General features: G+C 55.1%; 3 protein-coding genes and 1 long non-coding RNA gene across 8 annotated transcripts in view; 3 read left to right on the top strand and 1 right to left on the bottom strand.

Moving 5' to 3' along the window:
* Window positions 1-1,048, top strand: part of MAJIN (membrane anchored junction protein) — a 29,314-nt gene extending 28,266 nt beyond the window's left edge. For 2 of the 3 annotated variants that reach the window (XM_035013176.1, XM_035013175.1), the window contains exon 11: window positions 911-1,048. In XM_035013176.1, coding sequence (XP_034869067.1) covers window positions 911-1,031 — 121 coding nt within the window. In that variant the 3' untranslated portion in view covers window positions 1,032-1,048. The remainder of the gene's footprint in view (window positions 1-910) is intronic. The other variant, XM_035013177.1, reaches the window with a different exon arrangement.
* A 29-nt stretch (window positions 1,049-1,077) lies between these two features.
* GPHA2 (glycoprotein hormone subunit alpha 2) lies at window positions 1,078-2,396 on the top strand. Of its 2 annotated transcripts, XM_035013181.1 has the most exons (4): window positions 1,078-1,163; window positions 1,510-1,612; window positions 1,775-1,959; window positions 2,073-2,396. In XM_035013181.1, the coding sequence occupies exons 2-4, from the start codon at window positions 1,516-1,518 to the stop codon at window positions 2,172-2,174; spliced, it is 384 nt and encodes a 127-aa protein (XP_034869072.1). In that variant the 5' UTR covers window positions 1,078-1,163; window positions 1,510-1,515; the 3' UTR covers window positions 2,175-2,396. The 2 variants fall into 2 exon arrangements, with proteins under 2 accessions (XP_034869072.1, XP_034869071.1); XM_035013180.1 differs by lacking the exon at window positions 1,078-1,163 and having other exon boundaries at window positions 1,178-1,612.
* PPP2R5B (protein phosphatase 2 regulatory subunit B'beta) lies at window positions 2,382-14,113 on the bottom strand. 2 transcript variants are annotated; one of them, XM_035013173.1, is made up of 16 exons: window positions 13,990-14,113; window positions 12,988-13,102; window positions 10,453-11,967; window positions 9,536-9,989; window positions 8,578-8,774; window positions 7,875-7,976; window positions 7,642-7,734; window positions 7,385-7,515; window positions 6,028-6,087; window positions 5,821-5,929; window positions 5,233-5,286; window positions 5,109-5,159; window positions 4,867-4,986; window positions 3,857-3,984; window positions 3,530-3,631; window positions 2,382-3,161 (listed from the first exon to the last, which is right to left on the bottom strand). In XM_035013173.1, exons 4-16 carry the CDS (start codon window positions 9,732-9,734, stop codon window positions 3,014-3,016), a joined length of 1,494 nt encoding a protein of 497 aa, XP_034869064.1. In that variant the 5' UTR covers window positions 9,735-9,989; window positions 10,453-11,967; window positions 12,988-13,102; window positions 13,990-14,113; the 3' UTR covers window positions 2,382-3,013. The 2 variants fall into 2 exon arrangements, with proteins under 2 accessions (XP_034869064.1, XP_034869065.1); XM_035013174.1 differs by having other exon boundaries at window positions 10,453-10,764.
* Window positions 8,946-13,394, top strand: LOC118016020. The gene is made up of 3 exons (XR_004680742.1): window positions 8,946-9,015; window positions 12,012-12,090; window positions 13,026-13,394. It is a non-coding gene; the product is annotated as an uncharacterized LOC118016020 (long non-coding RNA).
* Window positions 14,114-14,699: the final 586 nt, after the last annotated feature.

Raw genomic sequence — 14,699 nt, 5'->3', positions numbered from 1 at the left:
ACTGTCCCAAATATGGCCTGTTTTACAAAGCTGCTGAAAGGCACAACTCCAGAATTTAGAGATCTGAGTGCCATTCTGACTCTGACTAGCTTACAGTGAGGCCTTGGCAAAGTCACTTTCCTCTCTGGTTCGGATTTTCTCATCTGAACAATGAAGGGTGGGTGGTGTGTGTGGCTGGCTCTGCCTTTCTGAACAAATCAGTGAGGCAGTGGCCCTGGGATGTGGGGGGCCAAATCACCATAGGCTTCTTTCTGATCTCTGGCCTGCCCTAGCCCATGCAGCTACTGCTAACTAGGGATCTTCCCCAATTTGCCACATTCTTGCCCCAAGTGTAATTTAGCACCACGTATGGAGAGCAGATTTGGCCTGACGTTAACTGTGTGACCTTTAGTAGCTTTCCTTTTCTAAGCCTTAGCTGCTTTACCTGTAAAACCTGAGCCAGAGCTGGACTAAAAGATGGGTTTTGCTGGTGTTGACAGCTTCAGACTGTTCCAGGAGTCAGGTCCCTGTTATTCCAGGGACTAAGGGGAGCCGCACTCTGTGGCTGACCCCCAGGATGATGAGTGAAAATGAAGCTCTGAAATGGACTTAGAACCCCCCATTCTCCCCAACTCTGCCACCCAGCGTATCTCAGGAGGCCCTTACTGGTGTCAGTTCCTTTGTCCATAAAAATATCCTCCCAACCCTTTTCCTGTGCAGTGGATAGGGACAAGCAAGAATGAGTTTAGTAGCTTTAGGGTTGGGGTGGCAAGGCCCTGAACAGGGGAGTGTCTTGCCCAAGGTCACACAGCAGAGAAGAGAACCCTGGCGGCCACAACTCAGCCCAGCCTTGATCCCTCTCTCCCCAACTGCACACAAGCCGCCCACTCCAGCAGCTCCTGGGCTTTTTTCCATATCTCACTGCCCCCAGCCCGGGACCTCAGGCGGCCGAAAGCAGCAGAAGCCACTCTCTGAGGACTACACCTCAGAGAAGAGTTGGATCTCCCAGGTGGGATTGCTCTGAGGCCTCTGCCCGGGAGGCAGGCCTGTAAGCTGATCCCCAAGAGGGCGTGGCTCCAGAACGTTGGCAAATAAAAATCCGGAGAGCCGGCACTGTCTGGAGACGAGCGGGAGACCTGAGGAACCCATTCCGCAAGCCACTCAGTTCCTGGGCCTTGGAAGTGGTAAGCGCTTGAGGCAGGAGGAGCCTGGGGAGGGCCTGGGGCCTGTAGGTGGGGCAGATGGAGGGGGGCAGATGTTTGTGCTCCAGGTGGCAGGAGATTCCAGGGGAGAATCACTGCCGTGGGCTGACAGCTACTCACACTCACACCCATCATGAGACACACAAGCAGACACACCATGCACCCAAAGGCAGCTCCGGGGAAAAGACAGCACGGCTCACAGGCTTGCCTCACCCCAGTCAGAAAGAGCAGCCTCACCCTGGCTCCTCACCAGGCGGCACACAGTAAAGAACTGCCCCTCCCACCTGCACACTTATCTAGAGACAGCGAGCTACCCACTGTGTTTCAGATCCCCATGGCATCCCCCCAAACGCTGCTCCTCTGCCTGCTGGTCCTGGCGGTCACGGAAGGCTGGGGTCGCCAGGCGGCCATCCCAGGCTGCCACTTGCACCGTGAGTAACCCTGGGAGCAGACAGCTGGGTGGGAGCCGAGCGCTAATGGACGGGACCGAAGGGCAGGCAGCACCCTCAATGGACCCACACTGAGGTTCTGGCGACAGGAGCTAGGTGAGGCTTTGCAGAGGCGCTGTCTCCCACTCGCCTGTCTCCTTCTAGCCTTCAATGTGACAGTGCGAAGTGACCGCCAAGGCACCTGCCAGGGCTCCCATGTGGCACAGGCCTGTGTGGGCCACTGTGAGTCTAGCGCCTTCCCTTCCCGGTACTCCGTGCTGGTGGCCAGTGGCTATCGACATAATGTGACCTCCGTCTCTCAGTGCTGTACCATCAGTGGCCTGAAGAAGGTGAGACCGCCCAGCCCAGCAGTGGCTCTTTGGGGGTGGGGAGAGACAGGGGAGATGGAGATCTAAGATGGCCCAAGGAAGGTGAATGGAACACGGGTCCCCCTCTCCTGCAGGTGAAGGTGCCGCTGCAGTGTGGGGGGGACCGGAGGGAGGAGCTGGAGATCTTCACGGCCAGGGCCTGCCAGTGTGACATGTGTCGCCTGTCGCGCTACTAGCCCGTCCTCTCCCCTCCTCCTCCACCTTGGTCAGAGGGTTTGAGGTGGAGTATAGCCCATGTATCCGGCTCTCTTAAGATTCTGTGATTGTCACTCCTGAGAAGAGGCCAGTTTCTGCCTCTCCCCTGCCTCAGCCTGGCCTCCCAACCAGTCTATCATCATTTCACTCCCCTCTTTGTCCCTACCCCTAAATAAAGCAAGCAGTTCTCAAGTTTCTCTCTTTATTTAAAGTCTACCCCCAGCCAGGGGAAGGGGGACAGACCATGGTAACTGTGACACCCCCCCACCCTAGGACACGGGGAATCTCTTCTGCCTGTGCCCTCACCCCTCCCCCTGCCCAATAAATAAAAAGGGGACAAGGAAGTACAGGGTGAGGGAGGGGAGGGAAAGAAGATGCCCCAGGGGCATGTGTTGGGGTGAGCTGGGGAGAATAAATAGACCATGGATCCCATGGTAGGGTGAGGAAGGACCCCGTGCTGGCACGAGGCGGGGCAGGCGAGGGGCTGAGTCCCCTTGCTCTAGGCGGGAGCAGGGGGGGAACCGGCCTGCAGTCTGGAGCCCAGCTTTGCGGGGCAGGTGCAGTCCCCAGTGGCAGCTTCCTGGTCAAGCCTGCCCTGGTCAAGTCCTGCCACAAAGGCCTGAGAGTTCTGTTGCCAGGACCACCATCTCCTCTCCTCCTCTCCCCACAGTGAAAACTGCCCATGCTGGGCCAGGCAGGGAGCCCTCCAAGCCTGCTCTGGCAAGGCCAGGTGTAGGTGTGTCTCTCTGGGCCCCTGGGTAGGAGAGGGGATGGAGGGACTGATAGCTCTGGATTTAGCTCCTCCCCTTCTAGGGGATCTCTAGCTCTGACCCCCACTAGTGGCCACCTGGGGTGTAAGCCGTTGGAGGGGTGCCTCTTTGGCCCCTTGGGTCCCCTGTAACCGACGTAGCCGCAGCTCCTCCAGGCCTTGCCATAGCTCCTGACGCTCCTGGGCTTTCTGCTGCTCCCTGGGGAGAGAGGGTGAGGCAGCTCCCCTATCCAGGCCCACCTACCGTTCAGCTTCGCTCACCACCACCCAACTGTAAAGGGACTTTATGGGACCTTCCACTTAAGGAAAAGAGCACTGGGAAACCAGCCCCGGCCTGTGGTCATGGAGCTGAAGGGGAGGAAGCTCCATACCTGGAAGAAGACTTGGGAACATGACTGGAGGATGCAGTGGGGAGCTGGGCATGGATGGTCCAGCAGGAACACAAGGAGAGACTAAACATCTGATCACATAGGATGTGGGGCTGTCCTCCTAGGCTCCTTCCAACCCCAAGGAGCCAGCTCCATCCTGCTTTTTCCCCTCTCCCCCTATGCCCAGGCCAACACTCACTGCTGCTTTTCTAGCTTGTAGGAGGCTGTGAGCTCATCAAACAGCTTTCCATTCATCTCCATGAACGTCTTGAGCACGTTGTAGATCAGAGATACGATGGTTCTTGACAGGGTCCGGGGAGGGGTGAGGAAATGGGAACAGCTTTGTTTGGTGCCATCTCCCTCCCTAGCACTCTGCCTACCCCTGTTCCCCAAACACACATGTAGCTCTGAACACCACAAGCACTGCTCTCAACCTGCCCCTTTTCCCATCCCTGACCCTCTCAAGTCTGGACTGGCCGGCCCTGGACCCAGCCTCTGTGGGTTAGGTCAAGGCCTAGGCACTCACTGATTCCAGTGTTCCTTAGAGACTTGGTAGAGGGTCCCAAACACAGCAGGCAGCACAGTGTGGCAGTTGTCCTCGATGAGGCTCAGGATATACTCATTGTTCCAGAAATACAGAGCCCGCTCTGCAACCTGGGGCAGCAAGGTGGCAGAGTGAGTGCCTGGTGGTGGCTTCCCTTGCAGGTGCAAGGCCTGGTATCCACCCCCACCCCCAAAACCCAGGGAGCCCTGTCCTCCACACGTGTACCCAATCCTCAGGGCTCATCTGACCCACAGAGGAGGCAATGTAGTGAAGAGAAAAAGAGCACTGATTTGGAGTCCAACGCTCAGGGTTGAATCCTAGTTCCACTACACACTAGACAGATGTCCTAGGGTGAGGCATTTAACCTCTCAGCCTCAGTCTTCTCAACTGTAAAATGGAGCTAATAACAGCTATCTCCCCAGGGCTGTTGTAAGAATCAAATGAGGTATTTAATAAACTTAAATGCCAGAGTCCCCGTGAGGAAGACTTGACTTCCACCAGGTTAAGGCACATATGAATGGGTGAAAGTCTGCGCACATGTGCAGGAAAATAGCAACTACAGCCAGCCTGAGGAAGTGGAAACGCCTGGCTGGGCACTGGAGTGGGACTAATGGAATCAAAAGCCACAAAGAAGAGGGGAGCGGGGATAAGAACCCATTCTGAGCATACTCCAGTTTACCCAACAGGTTGGCACTACACTCTCTTTAGTCCTCATCACCACCTTGTGAAGAGATCACTGTGGTCCACTTCACAGATGCGGAAGGTGCATCAGATTCGAGTGGCAAAGTGATTGCGCAGGGCCCTTTAGTCCGTGGGGAGCATATCTGAGGCCTGACCCTAGGTCTCCTGACCTTAAGTCCAGCATCTCCCCATTATCGGACCCTGGTGGGTCCAGAGGTGAAACTGAGGGTGGAGGGAGCTGTGTTAGGTCAACTGGTCAGCCCTCCTAGTCCATACCCTGGCTCCCACCCCTACCTGTTCCCACCCCATACCTGGAAATGGGGGCTGGACACACAGCGGGCCACCTGCTTGAAGAGCGGCTCCTGGATCTTCACAAACTGGGAGGGCTCAATGACATCAAGAATCTCTTCCATCTCCCCCAGAAACATCACCTGGGGGTAGGGACACGGGAGACAGCAGTTCCCATCTCCCCCCCCCCAACACATTTGGCTGCCCTCCGGAACCAGAGCCCTCCTGACCCCCCTCTGGGGGACACCAGAGCCCTTCCTCATACCTCCTTCTGTGTACAGGTCTTTGGCCAGTATTTCAGCAGCCCCCGGATCACCTGTGGGAGTTGAGGCAGAAAGGAGTCAGACCTGCAGGGGTGAGGCCTGCCTTTCCCCCACCAAGGTACTCACGTGCTCTGTCAAGGTGGCGTCCTTCTCCAGGAACTGCACCACACAGTATGCCAGCTGAGGGGGGTGGGGGGTGGGCGAGAGAAAGAAGACTGGGGTCAGGAGGGGACCATGACAGGACACCAGATGTTGCTCCCTCACTGTGTCTCCTCTCTCATTCACCAAACATTTACTGACTGACTGCCTAGGATGTGCCAGGCACCATGCTCTGTGTGCAGGGACACAACCACGTTCCCCCAGGGGGAACATGCAGCAAACTAGCCCTTATAAATTTCACAAAAGTTTCCATAATTGAAATCTACATCACAATGTATGGGAATATGGAAAGAGAAGAGTTTAATCCTGCCTAGGGCAGGTAGGGAGGGAAAAGGCTGGGAAGGCTTCACAAAGCTGATGTCTGAGATCAGCCTTAAAGTGTCGCGGAAATTCTCTAAGGTGGATGGAACAGAATTAGCAAAGAAAAAGAAGGTGAGGGAGGATCCCATGAGTTCATGACTTAGTGTGGCTCTAGCAGAGTGTCGGGCTGACCCTACGGCTGCCCTGACTCTGTCGGCATCTCTCTGCTGCGGCAGGGCCAGGCCTGGGCCTTACCTGGGCATGAAAAACAGACAGTGACTTGACAGAGTGTAGGGGAATCAGGACCCGGACCAGGAACTGCTTGTGCTCGGTCTTCAGGGGCAGTGCAAAGCCATTGATGATGCTGAGGAGGGGGCAGAAGAGAGGAGGAGGGCTCAGATGACCGGGCCTCAGTCTTTGCTCCCAGAATCCTGATGCTCCAGCCAAGGCCCAGAGAGTCACCTTCCTAAGATCTCCAGCAGCTCAGCCACACCATTGAAGTGCTCAAGTTCGTAGATGAACCTGCGAGAAGAAGAGCAGGATGCAGAAGGGCTTAGAGCAATTACAGCAGGCCCAGTCCCCTTCAGCCATCCTACCTGCCACCCCACCCTGCACACTAATCCAACTCTCTCCCAACCCAGAGGCTGAGCTCCCTTCCCAAACCAGGCCCCACTGAGATCCACACCCACTTCTGAATCACCCTCCTCAGCCCAGGCACTGGTGCTCAAACCTCTCTTCTATGAGGCATTCTAACTTGTCTCTTCTCCCCAGACCCTAACTCTCATTTTCTGGCCCCCATCCAGTCAGCAGGCACCTAGCCTGCATCCTTCGCTCTTCATGCCTTTCAACCAAAAGAATGACAAACACTTAGAGCGTCTACTCTGTGCTATGTACTTCTCAAAATTACAATGAGAGACAGGGTTTATTAGATCCATTATACAGATGAAGAAATCGAGGTTCAGCAGTCCAATGACACCTCTGAGGCTGGCACACCTCTGCACACCAATGACACCCAAAGTTAATAAGCAGGGGATCTAAGGGACTTGGAGCTCCTGGAGGACAGGGATCTCTCTCAGCTATTTTGTAAACCAATACCATAAGAGCTAATGTTTCAGGGGCGCCTGGGTGGCTCAGTCGTTGAGCGTCTGCCTTTGGCTCAGGTCATGATCCCAGGATCCTGGGATCGAGCCCCACGTCGGGCTCCCTGCTCAGCGGGAAGACTGCTTCTCCCTCTCCCACTCCCCCTGCTTGTGTTCCCTCTCTCTGTCAAATAAATAAATAAAATATTAAAAAAAAACAAAAAAAAAGAGCTAATGTTTCAGAGTCCCAGCCTTGGTCAAAGAGCTACATACTGTGTGCTTTGGAGACATTGTCTCATTTCACCCTGATGACTGTCCCTGGGTGAGTAGAGCTATCATTCCCATTTTAGAGATGAGAGAACTGAAATAATTTGCTCACGTTCACCGAAACATTTGAACCAAACTCAAAAAGGCCACGGAGCTCCAAAGCCAATCTCAACTACAAGGCCACGTGGGCCCCTATGCCCAGTGGGCACTGTTGCTCAATACACATTTGCAGAAAGAATCTTATTTGGATCTTTATGGCTCAGCACAATAAGGGTCAGAAGATTTGATCCTAGGCCCCCAGGACTGGTCTAGTCCCTGCACACCAGTCCATCTCTCTCTGTATTTCCTCATCTGTAAAATGGAAATAAATACCCTTTCCCTGCTGACCTCACGGGAGCCTTTGCCTCCATCTTCTCCCCTACAGCTCTCCCTTCCCTCCCCAGGTCTCAGCTGGGCAGGCAGCAGGCACCCACCGGAGGAAGATGTGGCTGCACTGTTTGCGGATGTAGGCCCGGAGCCCCAGGAACTTGCCATAGACCCGGTGCAGGATGGTCTTGAGGTACTCACGCTCCCGGGGGTCCTCACTATCAAATAGCTCCAGGAGCTAGGGGACCCAGGGTCAGGGGTCAGGGGGGAGGCCAAGCCCAGGTCATTTCCATCCTATCCCCACACCCTTCAGAGAGCCTGCCCCTGTCCCATGGCACCACCCGGCCTGGGCTCCCCACTTCACCATCAGCACAAACTTTTGATCCACATATCTCTTGGCCACGGAGGGTTGAAAATCTGGGCTCTCCAAGAAACGCAGGAAAAACTCATATACCAGCTGGGAGAGGGGACAGACAAAAACGGTGAGTTCAGGAACAGCCTCCCTCTTCCCCCTGCCGTATGGCCCCCTTCCGCCAGTCTACTTGACCCTCTCCCCTCTACTGAAACTCAGCGTCCTGCCTTCCCCAGCCCCCATACCTGCAGATGTGGCCAGGAAGGCTCCAGGTTGGGTTCATCCTCTTCAGGATCAAATTCAGGGTTCTCACTGGGTGGTAGGGTCCTGAAGATATTCACTGAGATCTGAAGGGCAGGATCAGGGTTCTTTTAGGAAGAGCCCTCAAAGGCAGAAGTCAGGAGGTCTCTTATCCAAAGTTCTAATGAGCCTCAGCACCTGCCTCAGCAAGCAATTCACTCCTCATCAATCATTACCTGAACACACGGAAGCCCTGGGCCGGGGGCTGGGGACCCAGAAATAAACAAGACACATCCCCGCCCTCTACTGGGCACAGTCCAGTGGGGAAGACAAGATGTTAAGTGGTAAGGTCTACAGACATGCTAGTCAGCACAAAGGAGATTTCTAGCTTGAACACTGAGAAGCCTCATGGAAGAAGCAGCACCTGAGCCAGGCCATGGCAATAAGGGACATGGTGGGAGTGCACACCAGGCTACAGGAGAGCATAAGCCAAAGTGCAGGGTGGGTCAGGCCCAGGAGGCACTGAGGGACCTACTCAGGCCAGATGCAGTGGGGCTGGGGGCTGGGGGGGGAGGGAGAAAGATGGGGGCCTTGAGGCTAAGCCAAAGAGAGGCAGGTATTCTTTGCAGAAGGAGGGGACCACAAGCAGGTCAGTAGGGTTCCATATCCCCCAAGGCCTCCCCCAGAGGTCAGGGGCCAGGTGCTTACCATGCGGATGATGTCTGGGTAGACAGGCTCAATGAGGACCCCCCGGGTGCTCCCCACACACTCCACCAGCTCATTGAGTGCTGCCCGCTTCACCTCCTTCCCCTTCAGGTCAGCCACACAGTCCAAAAAGTCAAACATCACCCCACACTGGGCCAGCTTCCGGCTCAAGAGCTCGTGCAGTTCCGAGGCTGGCACATCTGGGGAGAAGGGAGGGGGCTGAGCCTGTGCCCCACTTACCACAGCTCTGGGCATCGGCGTGCCCTCCGAATCCACAGAGCAGCTTCCCCTGCCCCCAGACCCCCTGCTCTTGTGACATCCCCCACTCTTTGCAAGGAGCAAACGACTCCTGTCCCATCCTCCATTCCTGCAGGGTAAAGGAGCTGCATCTCTTCCTCCCAACCCAGGCTCAGACAGCATGATGGCCTGACTTAAAGCAAGGTAAGAAACCCTGGATGCCCGGCTTTCCACAGGTGCCCAAAACCACCATGCCTCCCTCTCATAGCTGGCACTCTGTTCTAAGAGCCAGAAATGAGAAGGAGGGTGGGGGCTGAGGATTTCTTGGGTGCTCTCTGGCTCAGCCAGTCGAGGGCCCTGTGACCCAGAGGTGGGGAGACTACATGGTGATCACGGGGAGCCATGCTGAGCACTTGCTCAGGACCCTAGCAGTGGCCTCCGGGAACCCAGGCTATGGGCCCCACCCTTGGCCCTGGTCTGCCCCCCACGGTGGCGCCACTTCCAGATGCCCCACCTCCAAGGATGACAGGCCAGTCAGGCCATGCGTCAGCAGAGAGGGCTGGAGGCCTGGGGGGTGGGGGTCATCTCCAGTGGTGGAGTCCCTTGCCTGGAAGGGGCCATCTAAACCCTCTAATCACAGCTGCCAGTGCTTGTCGCTACCTGCTGCAGCCCTGCTTGCCCGCTGTGGGACTCAGGTACCCTGGCAGCCAGCAGCAGGGCTCACCTTTGAGCAGGGGCAGTGGAGTGAGCTCTTGCTGGTTGCTCTGATAGCGGAACTGGGAGGAGCTATGGGAGCGCCGGGGCCGGGCCCTGCGGAGGGAACGGCGGGAGAAGCCATCCACCTTGTCGGGTGGGGGCACAGGCGATAGCCCTGGGGAAGAAGGGCTGGTGGGGGTACTTGCAGGGGGCAGCTTTGTCTCCATGGTGGCCAGGTGGTGGGTCAAGCCTTCAGAGCCCCTGGGGTTCCCTCTGGGCCTGGAGAATGCCGAATGGGGTGAGGCTGACTAACTTGGGCCCATGCTGGGGGGGGGGGCACACAACCACAGTCTGGGCCCCCCCCCAGGGCCTTCGGCAACTGCCCAGTCCTGGGGGGCAGGCAGAGTAGAGAGGAGGATGGCTCAGGCCTCAGGTCCTTCCTGGGGGTCCCGAAGAGTCCAGTTAGGGTTCTCACCCTGGCTCTTTTGAAAATGTAGTCAGGGCAGAGAGACCAGCAAAAGAAACAGAGAGAGCCTGTCAGTTCTTCCAGGAAAGACAGTGTGTGGGGCTGCCCAAGTCCGAGTGCTCAAGTCTTCTTTTCCCTCCCAGATCCTAAATACAGGTGCAGTCCCTTCTCACAGGAGCATGTCCCACCCTTCTCCCAGACCTTAAGATCCCAGGCTCCAAAACAACCCCTCTTGGGATAGGGCCTATCCCCGAACCAGCCCCTACCTAGAATGGGGAACCCCATCCCAAGCCCTGGCCCCTAAAAGAATGGGGCCCCCTTCTGCTCCACTAATCCAGGCCACCAGCGACTTCCCCAAGAATGGGGGCCCTATCCCCACGCCACCCCTCCCTCCTAAAATCTGGCAACCTTCTCCACCTCAGCTCCTCCTTCCTCGCCCCCCAAATCTCATCTGCCTCGTGGCGGGGGGGAACACTCACTTCTCAGAAGCCCAGACTTCCGTCCCCAACCACCGGGGGCTGCGGGTGGGGAAGGGGCCGCTGTTCAGGTCTCCTTCGCAGCGGTTCCGCTCCGGGCGCTGGCTCTGGGTGGCGGCGCTCCTGGGTTCTCTCTCGGGCTCCGGGAGAGCCGGAGCATGCCCCCAGCTCAGCCCCAGGTCGGGTGCGGGCGTCCGGTGCGCTCTGGGCTACCCCGGCAGCGTGCAGACCTCTCCTCAAGTCTTGGGACCCGACCCAGCGCGGCGTTGCGCTGCGGGAGCCCCGGCTCTGTGCGCACCGGCACCCGCCGCCCAGCTGCTCAGGATGACATCAAGTCACCTCCCCCCGCCCGGCCCGCACCTCCCCGAGGGCTGGGGGGGTGGAGGGGGGTGCTGCGTCAGAAAGTTCCCAGGGCCACTGGGAGATGTAGTCCCCGCACTGCTTAAAGGGGGATGCCAGACCGGAGGGGTAACCCCTGCAGGGCCTGGGGTCAAAGCTTAAGCAGAGTGGGATGGGGTCCACCTGGGGCTAGGCTCCCACGTTCTAGAAAGGAGACTGCATCGGAAGAGAGGACTCGGGAGTCTGCACCAGGAAGCTGGGGGTGAGGCCAGGACCGTGACAGGAAAGAGGCCCAATCCTATACCAGGCCCAAAGATTTGGCCTGCTTCATCCGTGCCCCAGGCATTCCACCCGCGGGGGAATCCCACCCTCACCCCAGAATGGCCGCACACTTCAAACCCACTTGGAAACGGGCACTGAACTGGTTAATAGTCTGCAGTGAACCAGTGCCTGCTGGGAGAGGTGTGGTGCACCCAAGACTGCTGGGAAATGCAGTCCGCCCTCAGGCCTGCAGTCCCCCTCCCATCCCTTGCTGTCTATGGTGACATCATGGTGTAGGGCTTAAAGGGCCAGCTTGGAATGGCAAAGCATCCGAGCAGTGGGTGTTCCCTGGGGTGCCATCCCGCCCCAGGCAAGCTGGCCTCCCTGGACAGACCTCCCTTAGCCCCTCTAGGCCCTAAGATGTGATAGTGGGGTCTCTTGTTCAAAATTCTACTGCAGGGCATCCAAGGTACAGGTGGGATTCCAGGAGTTTGGCATTCTGGACAAAAGTTCCTGGCCTACAGTCTTGGGCCTCCTTCTTAGGACCCTGGACCCCAACACCCTTTATATCTCTTAACTCCATCCCCTACACTTCACTGTGAAATCTCCACCCAGAAGTTTTGCCTGGATGAACAACTAACTGGTTCATGTAAGCAGCGGGAACGGGCAATGAGACTTGGACACTGAGGTCAGGAAGGGGACTGGGGCCATTTTCAGAGTCTTCTTAACCCTGCCTTAAGCCTTGGTGACCACCCAGCCATCTTCCCTGAGAGGTGCCCACCTGCTGGAGCAACAGAAAGCAAAGGCCATAGTTTAGCCAGGTGGGCGTAAGGGCTCTACGACTGAGGAGCTGGCCAGAAGCCCCCCTGCTTGGTAATCTTCAGCCGGCCTTGTCCACCTTGCCCTTGGTGTCCTTATCTGTCAAATGAAAACCCACAATTTTCTCCTTGCCTACCTCCCAGGCTCAGAAAGTGAAGCCCGTCCCATATCCCTGCAGAAAAAGCTGGGAGACAGCAGGCCCACAGAGCCTTCTCCAGCCAGGTGAGAACCCCCAGGCCCAGAGAAGAGAAGTGCTTTGCCCAAGGTCGCAAAGCTAGGACCACAGATCTCCCAGCCTGAGTCAGGAGGGCACCAGCTCCAGCCTCCCACGCTAGGCTCCCTGGAGGCTAGTGCCCTGAACTCTGAGGGTCTCCAGGCCAGAATGAGGGGGTGAAGGGTTCATGTTTTATAGAAAGGGTGTGCTCCATTTGAGGATTTGGGGGCCTGAATGGTGGAAGACGTAAGACTTCCTATAAGCAGTGGCATTTGAACTGGGTCTCAAAATAGATACAGTGTCACCTGGGGGCTATTGGGTAAAAATTCTTTTTTAAAATCATCATTATTGAGATACCATTCATATACTATACAGTTCACCCATTTTGGCATTGTCATTTAATGAGTACAGAGTTTCGGTTTTCCAAGATGAAAAAGTTCTGGATATTGGTTGCACAAAAATGTGAGTATCTCTAACACTACTGAATTGTACATGTAGAAATGGTTAAGATGGTAAAATTTGTTATGTGTAATTTACCACAATTTAGACAAAATGCAAAATCCAGGCCCTCCACCATGGATCAAGTCAAAAGCCACAGCCCCCAGGCTACCTTCCATGATCCCTTCCACACCTATCCAAAGGCCACTGAGGGAATTCCCTGAGGGGCTTCTTCTGGGTGGACCATCCCTGGGAAAGGGAGAGCCTCCCCCCAAGGCCCTTGAGGCCTACAGCGCCTGGGTTGCCTATTGAGTTTCTACCTAATCTAATATGGAGAGGCCCCCCAAGGGGCCCCACAAAGCCTGACCCTCCCCCCTTTTATCTCTATAGAGAGGAACCATGGCCTGGGTCTTCATCCCAGAAATATATGAGGGGCCCCCACACCACCTTCCCTCCCGAGAACATACCATTCTCTTTACTCCGTATTTTTTATTCTCCCATTCAGCTCCTGCTCCAAGGCCCGGGCCAGGTTGTGGAAGGACTAGGTCTTTGGAGTTGGTCTTCTGTGGATCTCATGGTACACTGGGGGAGGCAGCAGGAAAGACTTTTGTGCCCCTCTGAGTCCTGTTTATTCCTGTTGTGGTGCAGACACTGCTCTATGTCACAGATGTGAGTACAGCCTCACTGGAGGGAAGCTGGCCCAAGAAGCAGCCACCCAGATTGGGGGCCTGGATACTGGGAATGGCTCTGTGTTCCCAAGCTTTGTACATGATGCACCCCATTCTCACAGCAGGGGAATGACCCCCTCTCTTAGTCTGGACATCAGGACAACTTTCCCTAGACTCCAGAATACACCCTTCCAGTCCCCACTGCCTTTGGGAGAAGTGATGTTTGTTCATTCACTTGCTCCATAGGCTCTTAGACACAGAGCCTCAGTTTTCCTCTCCTGTAAAATGGGGATATTAATAGTACCTTCCTCCAAGGGTGTGGTGAAGAGCAGATGAAGTAATGCCTATAAAGTGACAAGCCCATGGCCCAGGACATCACACAGGCTCAATTCATGGTGTCTATCACTTTAATTATTATTAATTTAATAAACATGTGATGAACACAACACTGCCCCTAGCCTGTCATGGGGAAAGACTGATCTTTTGATTGGTTCCACAAGCATTTCCCAGTTAGCCTGCCTCCTTGAATGGAAACTTCCCAGGGCTTCCCCAAATTCTCTTTGAGGTTGTTCCTTAGTCCCTTCCAAGTAAATGAGCTATACCACCTACTAACCCAACCCCAGGTTACAGGGGATAGAACAGGCTCCTGGAGGACAGTGACTTGCCTTAGGCCACACAGGACTGGACTCCAGGTCCCTGCCCCTCAGGCCAGGGTGTTTGCCCTTGCTTCAGGCTTACTTTTAGCATTAGATTGCAGTAGAGTCCCCCTCCCTTGTAAGGCTAAAATAGGATTATAATTACCTTTGGGTATCCTTTAAGTCACCCATGATGTAAGAGGGCTTGGGTGACCAACCCTGTTGAGCAGGGGTTGGCGAACTTTCTGTAAATGGCCAGAAAACAATTATTTGAGGCTTTGCAGTTACCCCCCCACCTTGTGCCAAGTGCTCAACTCTACTGCTGTAGCAAGAAAGCAGCCCCAGACAGTACTTAATCGAGTGAGTGTGCCTGTGTTCCACTAAAACTTTATGGATACTCACATGTGAATTTTATGACATTTTCATGTGTCATGCAATCTTATTTTTTGGATTTTTTCCAACTACTTAAAAATGTAAAAAAAAAAAAGCAAATAAAAATTGTACCAAAACAATAGACCCCTGCTCAAGGGATTTAAAATCCTTTCGTTATTAATTTTAGGTTAGAGATAAGAAAAACCATCGTTTTTTTCAGAGGAGCTGGAGGCCTGACCAAATGCAGAGAGAAGGGAGGGTGGGTAAATCTCCTGATCAGCATTCCAGGTGAGGAGTGGTGAAAAAAGATTTCCTTGGTGATGGACTTACAGCAACCTTTACAAATTTGCTTTCTTATTTGTAAGATGGTTTTCTTATCTGTAAAATCGACACCTTGGAGGATTATAAGAGTTGAATGAGATAAAAGACGGTAAAGCGTTTTGTAAAATGCAAATGCTTACTCACTTAATTGTTTCTACGACGCGTGCTGGAGCTCTCACACAG

The sequence above is a fragment of the Mirounga leonina genome, unplaced genomic scaffold (assembly GCF_011800145.1).
Source record: "Mirounga leonina isolate KUSES-001 unplaced genomic scaffold, KU_Mleo_1.0 Mir_166, whole genome shotgun sequence".
NCBI classification, from domain to species: Eukaryota; Metazoa; Chordata; class Mammalia; order Carnivora; family Phocidae; genus Mirounga; species Mirounga leonina.
This window is presented reverse-complemented; position numbering and strand designations above follow the sequence as displayed.